Source organism: Zeugodacus cucurbitae, chromosome 4, assembly GCF_028554725.1.
Source record: "Zeugodacus cucurbitae isolate PBARC_wt_2022May chromosome 4, idZeuCucr1.2, whole genome shotgun sequence".
NCBI lineage: Eukaryota > Metazoa > Arthropoda > Insecta > Diptera > Tephritidae > Zeugodacus > Zeugodacus cucurbitae.
The window spans coordinates 1,614,981-1,633,368 of NC_071669.1; the positions used below are offsets into that span (position 1 = coordinate 1,614,981).

The 18,388-nt window shown below is 37.4% G+C and overlaps 1 protein-coding gene across 2 annotated transcripts in view; it reads left to right on the forward strand.

The window, feature by feature from the left end:
• Positions 1-113: 113 nt before the first annotated feature.
• LOC105218316 (glypican-6) overlaps positions 114-18,388 on the forward strand; it is a 96,608-nt gene continuing 78,333 nt past the window's right edge. The window contains exon 1 of one of the 2 annotated variants that reach the window (XM_011193943.3): positions 114-1,724. In XM_011193943.3, coding sequence (XP_011192245.2) covers positions 1,358-1,724 — 367 coding nt within the window. In that variant the 5' untranslated portion in view covers positions 114-1,357. The remainder of the gene's footprint in view (positions 1,725-18,388) is intronic. The other variant, XM_011193866.3, reaches the window with a different exon arrangement.

Sequence of the window (18,388 nt, forward strand, 5' to 3'; positions counted from 1 at the left end):
GCTGCTGTCGCGCTGCCGCCTGTCTGCCTATAATTGTGTGTGTGTGTGGATTTCATATGGTTTTCGTTTTGGGGGAAAATGAAATTCATTGAGGTCCAGCCGGTTGGTTCGCTCATCGCTCAACGCTCATTCGTTGTTCTCTGGTCGCGCGGTGCGGTTGTGCGATATACTTCGTAGTTGTAGTGGTGCGCCAACAACCAGTCTACCTGCCGAACGCAATTTTCGTCGCTTCAAATTCAATTCAGAGTGTGTTTTTTAGCCATTAATGAATCTACATATATGTATGAAATAGAAATTATACAGTGTGTGTTCGTAAAATATTAAATTTTAACGGATTATCGAAAGCATTGTTGCAATTATATTTGAAAAAAAAAAAAATATCTACGAACGGACGTGTGTGTGTGTTTTTAGCTACGTTTTAAGTTAGTGATTTCCGCAGTTTAAAAAAATTATAAAAATTCCATGCAGTTGTGAAACACTCTCGAAAATTAAACATTCTCGTGTGCTCATAAAAACGTGACATTTTGCATTTATTGTAATATTATTATGCCATAATTTTTTCTTTAAACGCTACACCTCTCACTCCCTCGAAACACAGTTAAAACTCGCTAAGTGTGCCTTTAATCATAACACCAACTCACTAAGTAACCGTGCAATCCAGCCAGCCAGCCAGCCAACAACCGTTGTACACCTCAAAACCTCCCTCTTGCTCAGCACATACGCCCGTAGAAAGCACTGCCTGCAGCCCTCCGCACAGGCCACACGAATTACATGTGTTCATATATGCAGCGGCGACGTCGTTAACCTTGTTGCTGCCATAGCAAACCGGCAAACAGCACGAAAAGTAGCAAATTTCGGAAAAAAATAAAAATTTTTTGTTTACACTGAACCAACCCGCCGGAAAGCCCCGCGGCGCGCTCCCAGTACACATCGTCAACGTTACAGCCGGCATTTCGGTTAGACACTTTTGCGTGCGTTCAATATTTATTTGCAAATAATGATGCAACATTCATATTAACAACAACTACAACAACAACAACCAAGTGTAGTGTCAATACAAAGCAATAACAATTAGCGTATTCGCGAGACTAGGGTGTTGTCGATACAAGTGCGCGTGTATAAGTGTGTTAAAATCATACGCAAACACAGACGAGAAGACACCAAAAAAGCAGTGTAGAAAGATAAAAAACGAAAATCAAAAATAGAAAAAAAATCAGCGTTACGCATACAGTAGCAAGAGCAATAAATAGCAGCTCACAAGTTTTGCTGATAAAAGTGTCGAAGTCAGCCGCGCTAACTCTAACACAATCAGCCACATTTTCAAGAAGTTCGTGAATTTGACGCGTCTCACAGCATTATGCAACGTCTCAGCAGAACTTTAAGTGCTGCTCCCAGCAAAGCGATGATCTCCAAAGCCCAGCAGCGCGCACGGTCTGCAGCCGCTTCTAAAAAATATTTTCATTTCGATTTCTGCACATACGCGTTGTTGTCGTATCTAATTGTATTGCTGTTCTGTGTGGGTGTCCATGCAGAAGGTTTCACCAACGCAAGAGGTTATACCAACGTGACCGATGATTTGCTGGACATCGAAATACCACACCCACACGCCTTGTCTGCAGAATCATCGGTCATCGATCAGTTTATGCCGAACTGCACAAAAGTGGCACCTGTCTTCAAGGCGCGCGGCATCGATCAGGGAGAGTTGCCACTCAAGCCCAATAATGGTGAGTACACACTTTGAATTTACGCAATATTAAGTATGGATTAAGTCATAGTTAGTTAGGAGGGGTCTAAAAAATGGAAAAATTGTTGGTTAACTGTTATTCTACAAATTTGGTCAAATGTCAATAATTTCATTATTACTGCTGAGGAATTCTTTACTGTAGTTCGTTAGTTTACGTCACTATTTCGTGATCTATTCCACCTGAATGACAATTAGTTGATAACAAGACACCTTGAACCAGTTGACAAGCAATGTCACTGCGCAGCGTTGTCTTTAAAGAGTCTTTAAAGCGTAGCGCCAAGCAACTTTTGTATGAAAAATGTGATTTTGAGGAGTTAATGCCCAAACGATGAGACATTTGCGCGGTTAACAGTAAAGAGAACTCGGCAGGGCTTAAATTTATGCGAATCAAAACAGTTTTGACAGCGCTGCGCGAGTTGTTTTCGCATTGATAAGGCGTGTAATAAAAAATTATCAAAGCATTCAATCGGCATTTCTTCATAAATTCATCACTTGCGCTTAGATATTTGGCAACGCGCCAAAAACGCCGAAAAAACAAGTGAATATTTACTACAACAACAATCAGTTAGCGCGCGTCAGTCGCCAATTATTTTGCTTTTAGCAAACAGTAAATGCTTATAATCCACGCTATAAAGTAAAGCGAAAGCAGATTTATAGCCGCTGGCAGCGCAACGCTTTGATCTTAGCGCCGCTGACAAGCGTTTACTCGCTTTTGTTGTTGTTGTTGTTTCAGTTTTCTTCAATTATATCGGCACTTAAAATCAAGTCAATTTATCTATAACATGCCATATCACCTGACCGCACTTAGCACGTCGTATAAAATCGCGATAGCAGTTAAACGCATACATACATATTTACAACGGTATATATGTATAGTTATATTAAGATAATAGCAAAGTGTGCAAAGCGCTGCTGCTGCTGCTGCTGCAAGGCCACTCATGCGCGTAAATACAAAGTCAACGTCAAAAGCATTTTGATTATTATTATTATTATGGCCAACTGTATCGTTGTGTGACTTAAATACATATTTATTGAATATCGCGGATAATGCTAGATTATTGAGATTTGTTGAAAGGCGCAAATTTGAATTTGAAAATTAGATTTTTGTATTTTATTTTTTATTTATTAAACATTTTATTGAATATTTTCTGTATACTCAAAGTAAGTCCATGGATTGGAACTTTTGAAGTTGAGTTGTGGAATGCAGTGTTTAGTTAAGGTTTCTATGAGCCTTAGAAACAGTTATAAGTCGCTGAGTTTGTACTTTATAGACCTAACGTAGTCAGCTAACCTGCAAAAATGACTAAAAGTTCTCTTATATAAAACTTAAGAAGGTTTGGCGCTTCCTTTATGGATACACCTCCAGTTTTTCATATCTCTGACACACTGCGCAAGGACATAGTCAAAAATAAGTATTTCCTTGGCATTTGAAGGTATTGGTATGATTGCAAACTGAATTAAGGCAGGTAGTCTGCTATAGAAGCCAAAAAAAAGCGTTTTTTACCTTTTTTTTTTGAAAGGGAAGGAAATAATTGCGGTAAACAGAATTTTAAGACGATAGTGTACAGTATTTAAACCTTAAAAACCAATATTTATTATTAAAAAATATTGAAATTTTCAATTTCAAAGTTGTAAGTATTTTTCTGGAGCGCCTGGAGTCTGCACTTGTAAATCGCTGCCGGTGATGGAGGTCGTGCGATGCATCTGAAACAGTCCAACCAAATTTATTTTTTAATTTTTATAAGTTTATTTTCTTTATGAACTAAAAAAATACCGAAGAAATTATAAAATTCCAAATTTTTTCAAAAGTTGAAAAAATTCACTATTTTAAGAAAATAAAAAATTGACTTTAAGTTGCAAACAAGTAGTTTAAATAATACTTTTGTCCAACTTTTTTAGTTCAAAGAGATGATAATTTAATACTAAAGCTAGATCACTTTGGTTTTTTTCGATCGGACATACATGTATTCGTTTTGCTATCGTCGGCACCGTTTTCTAACACTTGTGAAAATGAAAACTCGAGAAAACGCGCTTCGCACCTGCTCGACGCTCGGCCACTAAAACTGCTCTAGCTTCGAAAATATGTCGAATTGGCCTCTAGAATTTTAAAGACATATTCTTGGATAGTTTTGGAAGAGATCTAAAACAAAACAAAAAAATCGATTTTTTGAAGCCTGTAAAGCAGATTACTACCTTAATATTTAACGAGTTGAAAGCTTATAGCTAAGGAACAATTACTGACCTGCCCGAAATAACAGGAAAAAATATAAATAAATACATAGCTTAAGCGAATATGTCAAATTTACATGATTTTTGTTGTCGCAACAAGAGCAATTACATACTCAATTGCTTATTTTTCATATTCAGAAAAAAATTAAAAAAAAAAAAATCCCATAAAACTCAACTCCGTTAACAGTGATGTGCCAATGTAAGCAAAAATAAATCAACAACTTTACGAGGTACTAAACGAGATAAACGTAAGCACATGCATATACCTGCCTAATGAAGCCACTATGAGTAAATATAATATATATGTATATATATATATATATCTATGAAAGTATGTTCGTCGTTGTCGGTGCGCAAATGGCTGACTTGAGTTATAAACAAAATATAGGAAATATTGTACATATTTACACAGTGTTGGCTACAACTGGGACACAGCAGTGCATAATATTTACATATATACATAGTATATATGCATGTGTGTGTTAACATGCCTCACTTTGACGTTTGCTAGTTGATAAAAAATATATTTTTCATAAAAAAAAGACTATTGACTAACAATAAAGATAGTTGTAGATAATTATAAAGTAAACAAGAAAATGCGACAAAATTAAATTGCAGTTACAAACAAACAAACAAACATACATACAAACAGTTTATAGTATAATATACTACTTAAGCACTCGTAACAGTTTTCGTTTTTCGCACAGAAATAATCAATAACAAATACAAGTCTATAAGCTGATAAAAAGCTATTGAAACATCATTGTAGTAATCAGCTTTTGGTAGTGCGCTGACATACAATATTATATCGCTGGAGAGCGCGCAGATTTCATTAGCAGCAGCAACAGCGCACATATTTGTATTGCAAAAAGTAAATAATATTGGCAAAAACAACAATTCATTTATTGTTTATTTACAAACGGTGGTCAACTGCAGTGTTTAGGTTAGCGAAAGCAATACAATTTGCTTGAAAGTTTAGATTAGCTTGTACTCATTACACATTGAGTGGTGCAATGCATAAAAATATAGCCAATTCGTGGAATATTGGCATGATTTCAGCTTCTAATAATAATATTGATTTTGATATATATTTTTTTTTATAATTTACAAGAATAATATTACTACATTTCTTCAGTTGGGAACTCATATAAGGCAAAACCCTTGACTCACTGTTTATGAACAGCCAAAGCTCATGTTCACAATTGCTTGCTTCTAAAATACAGTTGAACTTCGCTAATCACTATAATCTACAAAAAAACTACGAGTTAGAGAGATTTCGAGTTATGGTATGTATTTTATATGAAATTTGGCTTCTATTGGCAAATCAAGAGTTCGAGTTATGGAGAAGTCCGAGTTATGGAAGCTCGACTTATGAAAGTTCGACTTATGGAAGTTCAACTGTAATTTATATCTTTGGCCAGCTTATATCAGCTAACAACAATTCGTTCTTCAAATATTTTTTGATTTTTTATCTTTCACTTTCCACTTAAATTAGAAATTCTTCACTTTAATCCTTCATTATATTTACAATGCAATTATTATATGCTGCCTGGCTTTAGCGCGATGTCATTAAGGGATTTCATCAAAAGCCAAAAGTTGTGTCGGCAAAGCTTTGAGTTGTTGGTGGTGAAAAAGTGTCAGCAGGGGAGTTGTTAAGCCATTAAAGAGTTATTAATTAACTATAAAAATTAAAAAGAAATGTTGGGAGAAGTAATGAAATTTGGCGACAATAAAAAACTAGTTACCAACTGGTTATGAACTAGTTATTTTTGGATAAAATTAAAGAAAAAGAAAATTAATTTGGACAAAATTAAAAAAAAAAGAAAATTAATTTGAACAAAGTTTAAGAATTTTTTAAAATAATATTTAGATATATCTTTTTTGTATTATATATCTTTTATTATATATATTTTTTAATATACTGTGCTGTAATCAGTTTTAACTCTTTAAAAAGAGAAGCATTTTTTTTAATATATTTTGCTGAAAAGAGTTTTTTACCCTTTAAAAAAATAAAATATTTTTTTCCTACTCTTGAAAAAATTATCAATTATTACAAGCCTGAAGCTTCTCCATCTATCTATACATCCATTCATCATGATTCTGTTTGTTTATTAATCGCTACTTCGCGTTTTCGTCAAGTCTTCGCGGTACAAAATTTAAAATTTAAAATTCTAATTCTATATTTGCTTTACAAAAACAAAAAAAAAAAAAGCAAATACATCAACTAATTACTAGTAATTAGCATTTTTCAATGGGCATTATGTTTTCATTCAGTTGCTTAATGACTTGTCGAACTACATAATTATATGGACACACTACTGACATGTAAATTTAGACAAGCACATGCTATGAATATATACATATGTATGTACATATATAAATAGAGTTACATGTATGTATTTTACATGAATGAGCAATAAGCCCATAAGTATGTGGGCATATGTGACTTTTTGTTGTAGTTACATTATACACATGCGCGCAAACATTATCTATTTGGTTTGCTTTCAGCATAATTAGCATTTGTGAAATATAAATGTAAACATAACCATAAAAATATTAATAACCAATTCGTATGCAAAATGCTGTTAGGCATGCAAAGGCACGAATTTTGTGCAAATATTGTGGTTTGCTTTCATTTGTTGTTGTTTTTGCATATCTAAGTGTTTGTTGGTGGTTTGTTATCACTTTTTCTAAGTGTTTTTAAAGTTATATGGCATGCTTGAGTGGTCTATTCGGTTGCTTAAAATTTGTAATTTATCACAAATGGCGTGACAAAAAATATGGCTGACATCAAAAATGGTATGACATATCTAAGTTTAAAATACCAAAAATTAAAATTTACATGACATAAAAAAATGGCATGACATAAAATATGGCGTGACATCAAAAATGGTGTGAAAACTTAAATTTTAAAATTTCAAAAATTAAAATTGACTCTATATAAAAATTGGCGTGACATAGAAAGTGGCATGACATAAAAAATGTCAGGACATAAAAAATGACAAACATCAAAAATGGTGCGAAAAATTAATTTCAAATTTCAAAAATTAAAACTATTCTTGCAAGAAATTACAAGACATAAGAAATGGCATGATATAAAAAATGCCATGACATTGAAAATTACGTGAAATCAAAAATGACGTGAAATATTAAATTCTAAATATTTTCATTTAAATTTTCAAAAATTAAATATACGCTAACATAAAAAATGGCATAACATTAAATTGACTGACATAAACAAATTTCATAACATAAGCAAAACAGAAAATTAAAAATATTACATTATATCATACCATTAGACCATCGCTAAAAAATATATACGCTATATAAAACCGCAACGCTCCCCACCTGCCATTAGCAACTTCCTCATAAGTGAATTTACTAAATAAACATGAAGCCACTAGTAGAAGTCTACAACAACTTCATGCAAATTAATGCGAAATATGCAGACATCTCTAGGCACTAAATGGACCTCTGCGAAATGATTAGAGCGATTAGTAGTGACTCGATTGAGCTTGCACTTGTTTACATGCACCCGAGGCTGGGCTAGTACATATTATATACGCTTGAACGCGGCATAATGAGCGTGAATGCCGATTTATATTGACGCATTTGATATTCACCTGCAGGCGCTGCACTCTGCTGAAAAGCAGCTGGGAATTTTGATATTTCAAATGAACGCCATGCCTCGCTTTCGGCTTAAGCTTTCATACGAATTCAAATTCAGATTCAGTGGCGAGTGTGTGAATTATTTTTCGGTGAAATTAATTATGCACACCACTGCCAGCAGCAACCATATATACATACATATTTATGCACATATATTGAATTAAAATTTTGGTAAATACGCGCTAACAAAGCAGCTTTTAATTAATTAACACCTGAGGGCAGCATGTGATTTACGCTCGCTTTGAAGAGCTTACTAAATATAGTTTTCTTTTAGTTGGAATATTTTAATAAATGAAATGGTGAATTTATAATGAATATGCATGGATATTTAGTTGTGTGTGTTTGTATCTAAGCAACAATGCGTGAAAGTGTTGGTGAGCTGTTGTGGCCCAAAATTAAATTAAAATAAAAAAAATTAAATTAAATTAAATTAAATTAAATTAAATTAAATTAAATTAAATAAAATTAAATAAAATAAAAATAAAATAAAATAAAATAAAATTGAAATAAATTAAAATAAAATAAAAATAAAATAAAATAAAATAAAATTAAATTAAATTAAATTAAATTAAAATAAAATTAAATTAAATTAAAATAAATTAAATTAAATTAAATTAAATTAAATTAAATTAAAATAAATTAAAATAAAATAAAATTGAAATAAATTAAAATAAAATAAAAATAAAATAAAATAAAATAAAATTGAAATAAATTAAAATAAAATAAAAATAAAATAAAATAAAATAAAATAAAATAAAATAAAATAAAATAAAATAAAATAAAATAAAATTAAATTAAATTAAATTAAAATAAAATATAATTAAATAAAATTAAATTAATTAAAATAAAATAAAATAAAATAAAGTAAAATAAAATAAAATAAAATAAAATAAAATAAAATAAAATAAAATAAAATAAAATAAAATAAAATAAAATAAAATAACATAAAATAACATAAAATAAAATAAAATAAAATAAAATAAAATAATATAAAATAAAATAAAATAAAAAAATAATATTAAAATTAATCAAATTAAATTAAATAATTAAAATATGAATATTTTTTGCAATAAATTATTATTTTTATATCTCTTTTTAATTTATTTTTATTAATACATTTTTTATATACTTATTTTTTATTTAATTTTTATTAACTTAAGACTTTTGTGGTAATTTTTCATTGCAGTAAAAAATTTATTAAAATATTTTTTCATAAAACTTTAGTATTTTTGCCACCTTAATGCATTGCTATCTATTATTTGCAAAAAAAATTTAAATTCCTCACATTTTTCACACACGTTCCAATCTTCTCCCGCATTCCTTTAATAAACCAATTTTCTTCACATCTTCACATCCGTAAATTAATTTAAGCCCTTAAGCCTGCTAATCGCATTCTGCGTGCGTTCTCCGGGCAACCGGGCCCGTCGCGTGTAGTCGTCGCTAGTGCCATGAATTTCGCTTATAATTTTATTACTCAATTTCGTGCGCATAAAACGCTGAAAATGTTGTATAAAAATTAAAATTTAATAACCGCTAATCTGCATATGAGCTGACACATGCAACACACGCACGCACACACATACACTTGGGTTGATGTGTGTAAAATATGAGAGCAAAGGAATGCAAAAAGCGCACTAAATAGACACTTGCCGCCACGCAGGAGGCAGCGATGAGTCGCAAGCAGCAAGCTGGCTGTTGGCAACAAAGTTGAATTTAAACGCCAACAGCAGGCAATTGCTGGCGATGCACTTCTTTCTACTGCCTCTGCTTCTGCTTCTTCTTTCAGTTCTTTGTTCTGCACTTTTTTATTTTTTTTTTTCGCGTTTAATGAATCACGCACCAAGAGCTATGGATACACTCATTTAAACGCCAACTTCATTACAGCTGCGAAACAACACTCTGCAGAACAGGAATTGCAGGGGACGAACACACACACATACAGGCATGTGATTTGTGTGTGTTTGTGTGCGAAATCCAGGCGAATTCCTTGCAAATCAACTGCTGTGTAGTGAGACGATAACAAAAATCCCTATTCATAGTTCATTGCAAACGAAAGCGGTGCGGCGGAGGGAGGGGAGCGTGGTTGTTGCTGCTGGCTCCACATTGCTGCAGCAACAACAACAACAACAACTTGTTCAACACAAAGCAAACAGAATTTTGTCGCCCAGCAACAAACAAATGCAGTCAGGCATGCATACAAGCAACATGCAACAACACCAACGCCAACTCCGGCCAACTTGCCACTGCAACGTATCCATTAACAAGTTTTTGCATGGCTGGCGAGAAGTCCAAAAACAACAAAAAACAACTATAAAAAATCGAAATTAAAAAACATAAAAGCAGTCCAAATCGACGCCAGCAAATGAAGTTCAACGCGAACTCATTTCGGCTCATTGTGGCATTCCACTTTCAGTTGTTGTTGTTGTTGTGTCCATATTCTTTGTGCGCCACTTGTAGTGCCTTTGTGCCCTTAAATCGTTGCCGCTCACTTTTGCTCGCGACACGCTCTTTGTCTGCCAACGACTTTCCATAAATGCAACGGCGCAAATTATGCGGGTCTTGGAGAGCGCTCCGCAATGCGCTCAGTGGGTTAACACCGAAAGAACAACAAAGAATTTTGTGTTTAAAGGGAGCACTGTAGAATCCACGAAATTCCTTGGGCAGGCTGTGAGGTAGAAAAATGTTGTCACACCACTTCCAGCCACAAGCAGGTTGCTAGCTGCCTCTGCTGGGCGATAAGACGGTGCGCACATTACTAATGAGCGAATCAGTTTCAATTCAAGCATGTCGCAGAGGGAAAGGGTGGTTCTTTTACGGTGCATTAGCTGGTGACACCTGTGATTTTCTAATGAAAATGTGAGGAACGTGAAAGGAGGCGACCACAGCAATGAGGAAATTACAGTGCGTCTCTAGATGAAGTGTGCCCGTAAACCTTCTTATAAAAGTCAGAAAAGCGAGAGTTTTCATATTTCCACTCTATTAACGATTACTGGGTTCTGAACTATCCAGGCTGGTTTCGATAGTCCGATGAGACTTAGACTGAGAACGCTCCAAACTTAAGTCCACTTGTTAGAAATGGTCACCTATTGATGTGGCCGAGGGTGTATCCAGTAAATCGTCCTCAATTGTATATAACCCATATCATATCTAGTCCGGAGGATCCCTTCGATAATAGTACCACCGATCTCCTAAAAAGATCCTTACCAACAACTCTATTAGCAACTTTCAATAATCTACATGAGTCATTTACTTCGTAGCATGTAAGATTTATTCCATCTCAAAAAATCGCGATACGAAAACACCAAGCAAATAATTCAACGAAGCTCTGAGTCTCCCTTAACAGACATCGCCAACAAACAAATGAACTCCTTAAGCTTTTTTATTAGCCAGTCACTGAGACATGATTATCGCAACATAAGTACACGAAACACCTACTTCGGACTCAATCGCGATCATCTGCAGAGAGCAGGAGAGCCAGAGCGCATAAGCAACAATGCGCTCAGCACAATCGCTGCAGTGAGTTCATTAGTTGAGCTCTGCCATGATACCTGTTCTCAAGTCGCCTTATCATCGTCATCATCATTACACGTCGAAGGTACTGTGGCAAGCATTTAAGGCTATACAAGCATGTTGCAACACGTTTTCCTGCTCAGCTCACTTTGGGTATCTCCCAATCTTGGCCACTTGGCCAAGACGATCATATGTTGCCACATGTGTAATGGTACCTGTTCTGCGCTGCACCATTCGCATCATGTGCGCATTATTGCTGTGCTAATCGCTTTTGGCCAACACACTGACTTGCAACATTTCAGCACCTTTGTTGTATACCACGCGATTTGGCTCTTCATGCTCTCTAGTTGCTAGTTTCTGTTGCCTTTCACGGCTACATGCAACATTCTGCTCTTGCCACCATTCCGCTTGCTCGCTCGCTGCCTAAGCGTGTGCTAATACTCACACAACTCATTCCTTGAAGCCACTCTGCACTGTTGATTTCCCGTTTTATTGCCAAAGTCTGTTGTTGCTGCGGCGTGTCGCAACCTTGACGCTGTTATCTGCTTGCTACATTTGCTGGGCGCCTGTTAACTGGCCTCTGTTATTTGTGCTAATGCTGATTTAGTTGGACGTTGGCCAAGTTGGCTGGTGCATGTGTCCACGGGATTCGTGTTGGGTCTGTGTCTGCTTGCAACACAGCAGTCCTCCAGCAAACGTTGTAATGTGTTGTTGTAATTTTAATTGTATTTTTATTTGTTTTCGTATTTGTCTTTGATAGCACTTTGGTCCGAGTTGAGCACATTTTTTATCATTTCGCCTTCACAATCGTGCTTGTCGCTGCTTATCTGCTCTGCTCGCTCGACACGGCTCATCCATTGTCGAGCGTCCACCATCGTCCACAGTTAGTCGGTGTGCTGTGACCGTCCTTTTTTGGTTTATTTGCACTTCATTTTCTCTCCTTAAACAATTTTCTTGTTATTTCTAAATATTCTTTTCGTGTTCTTTTGCTTGGCTCTTCAGCAAACTACAAACTAGTTTACCTGTCCGAAGCATGTGCATCCGCATGGTTTACCTGTGGTCCGATTCTTCGCTCAGCCAACAGCATAACATTCGTCACTTCATTCGCCCCTTCGTCGGTTCGTCGGCTTGTCGCTTCGTCCGTCTTTCTGCTTGCATATATATTTATGTCTGCAATCAAGATTCTTGCTTATCTCCCACCATTCAGCATGTACTTGTTGTCTACGGCAACTGCTTTTCATGGCTTAACGTCCGCCCGTATCGTCAGTCTCACATGGAAATGAGAAATTCTTGTACTTTTCCTTAACTCATTCGCATCTTCATGGCGTTCACAGGCCGAGCGTCAAACGCCTAAACTTCCACAGTTAACTCACATTCGGTATGCATTTATGGGCTCCACACATACACCCAAACCCCAATGTCCGTCCATATGCAGTTCGTCTCTCTTTGGACTCGCCAGCTCGCAGTCTGCGCTGTCGGCATATCTTCCCATGTATCTACAGCTGTGTAAGTGGATTTGGTGTTGTCTGCATTCCACGCTACCTCGACGTCCTACTACCTGTAGATAGCTCGGGCTGTGTGTAGCCCTTTAATGCCTACTTCGTTGGATTTATGTTTGCCGTTGATATTAATCATGGTGTCATTGAAATCGTTTAAATTATTCAGGCACTCCACAAGACTCAAACACACACACACAGCCAGCCAGCTAGGCGATGAAGCGCGCAACCCAAGGGCCGACCTGCCAGCGAGCCAGCGAGCCAACAAGTCAGCTCGATCGAGTCGCGCACGGTCCGATAGTGTAGTTAGATTATGGTATTGGATTTGGTGCGATTGGAAGATACTTAGCTGCATACTCACCTTTCATGTGGATGTGTGCGCGGTCGCAATGAATGGCGATTCAAGTTGCTAAACGAGTAATTGTCCGTCCAATGAGAAAAAAGTGGTTCGGTAGAGTCTGCAGCAGGCCAAGCGGTCGGTTGGAGTGAGTCATAAATATGGTATGAATGATTTAAGATTTGGTAAACTCTGGCGCTTTTTATGTACTTCCCTGTGTTATTGTTGTTGTGTGTTAGGGTTGGCGGCGGTTTCGTGGATTAATAATAGATTAAACGAACTATTTTGTTACGGTGTTCATTCATTTGTAGGTATTTTTATAGTTTAATTGTGGACTCGAAGTAATTTATGAATAGCAAATTGAGTCTGATTGCCTTTGAAGTGTGTTTGACTCTATTTTTATTAGCTGATGGGAAGGTATTTGTGGATAAGTGAGGAATGTGGGTAAAGCGAAATCGATGAAAAGGCGATCTAGCAACTGATTTTGTTTAAGCAAGCTTGTTAGATCTGTTCAGATTAAGGTGACTCAATTAGAAAGTCTTTGGAAAGCACTGAGCACTAAACTCCGCTGGATGAGTGTCCGGTAGCGCTATGAATCTCTTAAGAAATATATAACATCTTCGACTCAGAGAAACTGAAGTGTAGGGTTCGTGGATCCTATCAAAGTCCGAGACCCGTTCTCTTGATTGTGATGTCTTTGAAAAGCTCTGAGCTCTGAACTCCGCTTGAAATATTTCCTGAAGCGCAATGAGTCTATTAAGAAATCTTAACCGTTCCGATTCAGAAACCCAGAGCTCAAGTGTTCCCTCCGTGAGATCTTAGTCCAAGAGCCATTCTCTCCTTGCTGGTTCTGGCTCTCTTGAAGTTTGCAGATACTTCTTAATCCATTCCCCTTCTTACACATTCGCAATAGAAGCTTCCTTTGCGCTAAACCATAGCGGTTTATCCGTCTCCTTGATAAAACTCATTAATTCAAAGTTGCCACAATCAGCAAAGCTGCGAATATTTCATTGCAACACAGTGAGCAAGCATCCAGCGAACTGCTGGCAAAGTGTTTTCATGAGTTTTGCAGCGTTTGCCAATTTCAGTGTGACCCTCAGTGGTTATAATACCCCGCGCCACAATTTCCTTACGCCAACTGCAATTGCCCGCAACCAAAAATAACAAAGCGACACAATTATGGGCTGCGAATCCCATTGCGAATGGAATTTCATTGTACTGTAAACACAAAGAAACATTTTGCTGACGCCGCTATCTTTCACACTTGCCACAAGCAGCACACGACGAGGCGGCTGATGATGGGAAACAGTATGGTACAGCGAAGCTGTGGCGGACAGTGGTTGGTCAGTGAGCGCGACGTCGCGTCGACCGAACGTGGAGAGCTCCCCTGAGGTAAGGCGACTTTGCAAATACTGTTGAGTATAAAAGTAGCGAACGGCCAAAGTACAATATGCGGAATTGTTGGACTTAAACCAAAACTCTTTCGTCCTCGTCGTCTCAGCTGACCAGTCTCTCCAGCTCAGTGCTTTGGCGTTGGCACTACCGCACATACTGTTGCTGGAGACGGTGTTGTTGGCGGCGGTGTTGGCTGCAGTGGTGTTGCTGGCGGCCCATTAATCATTTTCACGACGTTGCTTCGTTTAGGCGGCAGCAGCAGAAGAGTTAACAGCCTGGCCGACATTGCCGGTTGCCCTTGTGGCCACCGGTCGTGCCCTGTGTGCCGTGATTTTGGTCTTCATGCGCCGCTATTATTATTCCAGTGGCGTGCCTGGTAAGTAGTGTCGGGCTCTTGGCGCTTGACGCGGCTTCCACTCTTCGTGCATACAAATGTGTTTGTGTCTGTGCAGCTCCATTAAAGAAATTTTCATTCTTCGACTTTCTTACCGACTACGCTCTACACACTCTGCATATTTGTGCTTTATTTTTTCTTCTAATATTTGTTTTGCCTCACTTTTGTTGTTGTCGCCACTTCAAATGCCACCCTCACGTGAAGTACAAAACAAGCGATAAACTGAATGAACAAGCCGCCTTCCTTAGTTGCAGCTCCTTTTTTGTGCTCTCTTCTTTTACGCGCCCTTCCAAGTTGACTTACTTTGCGCCCAGCCGCATTTTGTGCTCAATATATGCTGACGCTCGGGCATTTGCTCCGTTACCACAGTGGGCGCTTTGGTTTAGACGAGTTTATGTATGTATTTGTAAGTTATTCAGCTATGTTGTGGTAGCGAAAACGGTATAGAAGATGAGAAGAAATTGGTAAACAAAGTAAGAAATCATGAAATTCCTCAGTAACATTCACTGTGGTTTGAGATTTCTTTCTGCTCCCCACTACTTTCTTTTTCGAAAGCGTTGCGTCTTCGTCCTTCTCAAATACATATATAATGAAGATAAAGTGAACGCGGCTTGGCGCTTTGCGTCGACGGTTGGCTTCTACTTCCTCTGACACCTGAAGACCGGGCACCTTTTCATCTAGTATGAATCCGGTGTGTAGTCGTTATGTAAATATTTGTAAGCTTCTGCTACTGCAATAACGTCTGAATTCCGTGTCTTCTGTTGGTACCCCTCTGGTCGCGAGGTGCTCGTATGCGTTAGTTGGGTCATGACTATTTCTTGGTTGTTGTGTCTATCGCAGAAGCTCCTACTTATGCTTAATGACTTAGTTGTTGTTGTCATTAACTTTACTGTTATTTTGGGTTTTTGTTGTTTTTTTATATTGAGCTTGGCAGCTATTAGTTGGTCAGTCAATTTAAAACTACTTAGTTTTGGTTGCTAATTTAAAATCCGATCACGTGCAACAATTATAACTGTTGTTTGTAACGGTTTTAAGATGATTAATTGATTTTCGTATGTTTTTGTCTATTGAGAAATTTATGAACTTATCCGATTGTTGGAAATTTAAATTGGATTGTAATTACTGTTGAATTAGTATTTCCCACGATATGAGAGGAGAAATATCGCTCTAAGGGGTCGGGTTACGAAAATTGAAAGTATGGTACTCTCTCTTTCAGTTTCAAAACTCATTTTTTTTTCGAAATTTGACTTAACCTTAGATTTGAAATATACTATTTAATGACGATAGTATCATAGTGAGCTTAAGGATTACTCCAATATCTTAATGACTGCTTTATAGATAGAGATCTTAGTTCATAGTTGACATAATTCAAGCATAGTTATTGAAAATGTGGTGCTTCTAAGGGAGATATTGAAAATATTTCTGGCAGATCTTTCTCATTATATTCAAGATCGAGTTCAAAACGTAAAATATCCTACTAAGATGGTCTCAATATAACTCATTTCGAAAAGACACTTGAGAATAAGTAGGGGTAGTAGTCGAATTCGGGATCTTGAGACTATAAAATTTACTGATCAATCTAGACAAAGAAGAGTGAAGAAAAGAGGGTAAATATAGACAAAAGAGAGTGAAGAAAGGAGCGCGGTGCCTGATCTAGCTTTAAACATAATCCATGAAATAAGATAATTGATACATTGAAGACTTCTTCAACTTCAAAACAAAGATGAAAGTCTTCTCACGAAACGGGAAATGCGTGTTCATCATCCACGCAATTATCGCGTGCGAAATATCACAGCAAATAATTTTTGGCATTTGGCGACTTATGAAAAAATAATGAAGTACACACCTACAACTGGCAACACCTTAAAAAAATTCAAAGAAAAACAAAGCCAAACAGTTCACCAAAAACACACAGGCAAAACAAACGGCAAAACCGATGTTGACCAGCGTCCAAAATAAACGAAAATGTGACCTGCTGTTCGGACAGACGAACTAAAATAACAAACCAGTTAGTCAAACAAATAAACAACAAAAACAAAAAAGTGACAATTTCTTTCATGTTCATTGAAGACACAAGAGAGGGAGAGATAGAGAGAGAGCTAGTAGAAGGAACCTTGTGAACAAAGACGACTACTAAGAATGAATCACGCTGTGCGAAGACGCCGCCACCCCGTCATTACCACCAACACAGCGAGTCGCAGCGACGAACGAACGGACACACAATAAAAACAATAAGAAACAATCAAAAAATATTGAGAGCATAAAGAACCGAAACAATCTAATTGCCGACGTCGTTTGGGGGTACAAAGGGCATGGCAGGCTGCGGACTGCGGTGTGTAGCTTGAGTACCCGAGAAGAAATGGCTGGAATTTAGTAGAGTGCATTGAGGCTGAGTTGCAGCGATTACAGCGTAGTCATTTCATATGCAACAGATGACCTATTATTGCATCGCATTTCAATGCTGAAGTGGTCATAAAAAACAACAAAGAAAAGGGGGAAAATATTAAACATCACTGTGGTGTAGGCAATAGCCGAAGTGTCAGTGGCTAGAAGCTCGAAAAAGGTCAAACAGCGGCCACTTAAAACTAAATATGGCTGGATAGTTGAATAAACAACAACTTGAGCGACGCTGTACTTGTTGCAACAACACCGAGTAGAGGTGGCACTGGCGTTGCGTTGTTGAGTGCAATAAGCACGAATAATGACAATTAGATAGTTGCGTCTGCGGAGTTAATACTACGACCAACAGCAACGACAGACGACTGACAACGCGTCAGCGGCTCTGCGCGCTAATGCGGACATGGTCAGGGACCACTTCAGACTACTTGTGTGGTCCCGCGTCGCGCGTACTCATTTCTAAAAATGGATAAGCAAAATGCCGATTTCGCTTCTTTCTCGTTTCTTTTTTTTCGAACTGCCGAAGAGCCACGTCCAAGCAAGGCAAGTGGATGCCAAAGCGAGTAGTCGCGCCTCGGAGAATGCAGTCCGCGTGCAAAGAAATATGAAAAAGAGTTGAACATAGTCATTGCTAGTTGAATTGTCTTGCTGATCTTTATGACTTCGCTCTGCGCAGCCTTGGTTCAGTAAAGGCAAAACTTTGCTTATGGTTGCTCCTGCACGGCTCGCCTGACATTCCTAGGTAGACATCACGCATTGTCTAAGGCGGTTTGGGGTGAGGTGACTGGCGGCGCGCTTAAATGCCTCCACAAGTGTCACTGGCGTCGACGGCAGCAATTGCAACACTGCACTTTGACGTCTTACATGTTCTCAGGCAGTCTGCAACTGCACCTTCTTCTTCTTTCTGCTTTCTGCCTCATCATGTTAACTGCAAATGTTTGGTGCGACTGACACGAGTTTCCATTTTGTACGCTTTAACACCTTGACATGCCCAGCCACCAATTGAAGCAGCAGTCTTTCGGTTGACTGTTGTGGCTGTCTGGCTTTCCAAAGCGGTTTGTCATTGCGGTCGTGCTGTATTTGTCCTTCGGTTGCCTTATTTGTGGGTTGTTAGAAGTTGGCTGTCTGGAGTGGTTAGCAGGCACATTGGGTTCTTCAATCGATTATTAAGGTAATTTGTGGAGCTCTCAGTGCGATTTGGTCTTTCTTCTAATTTG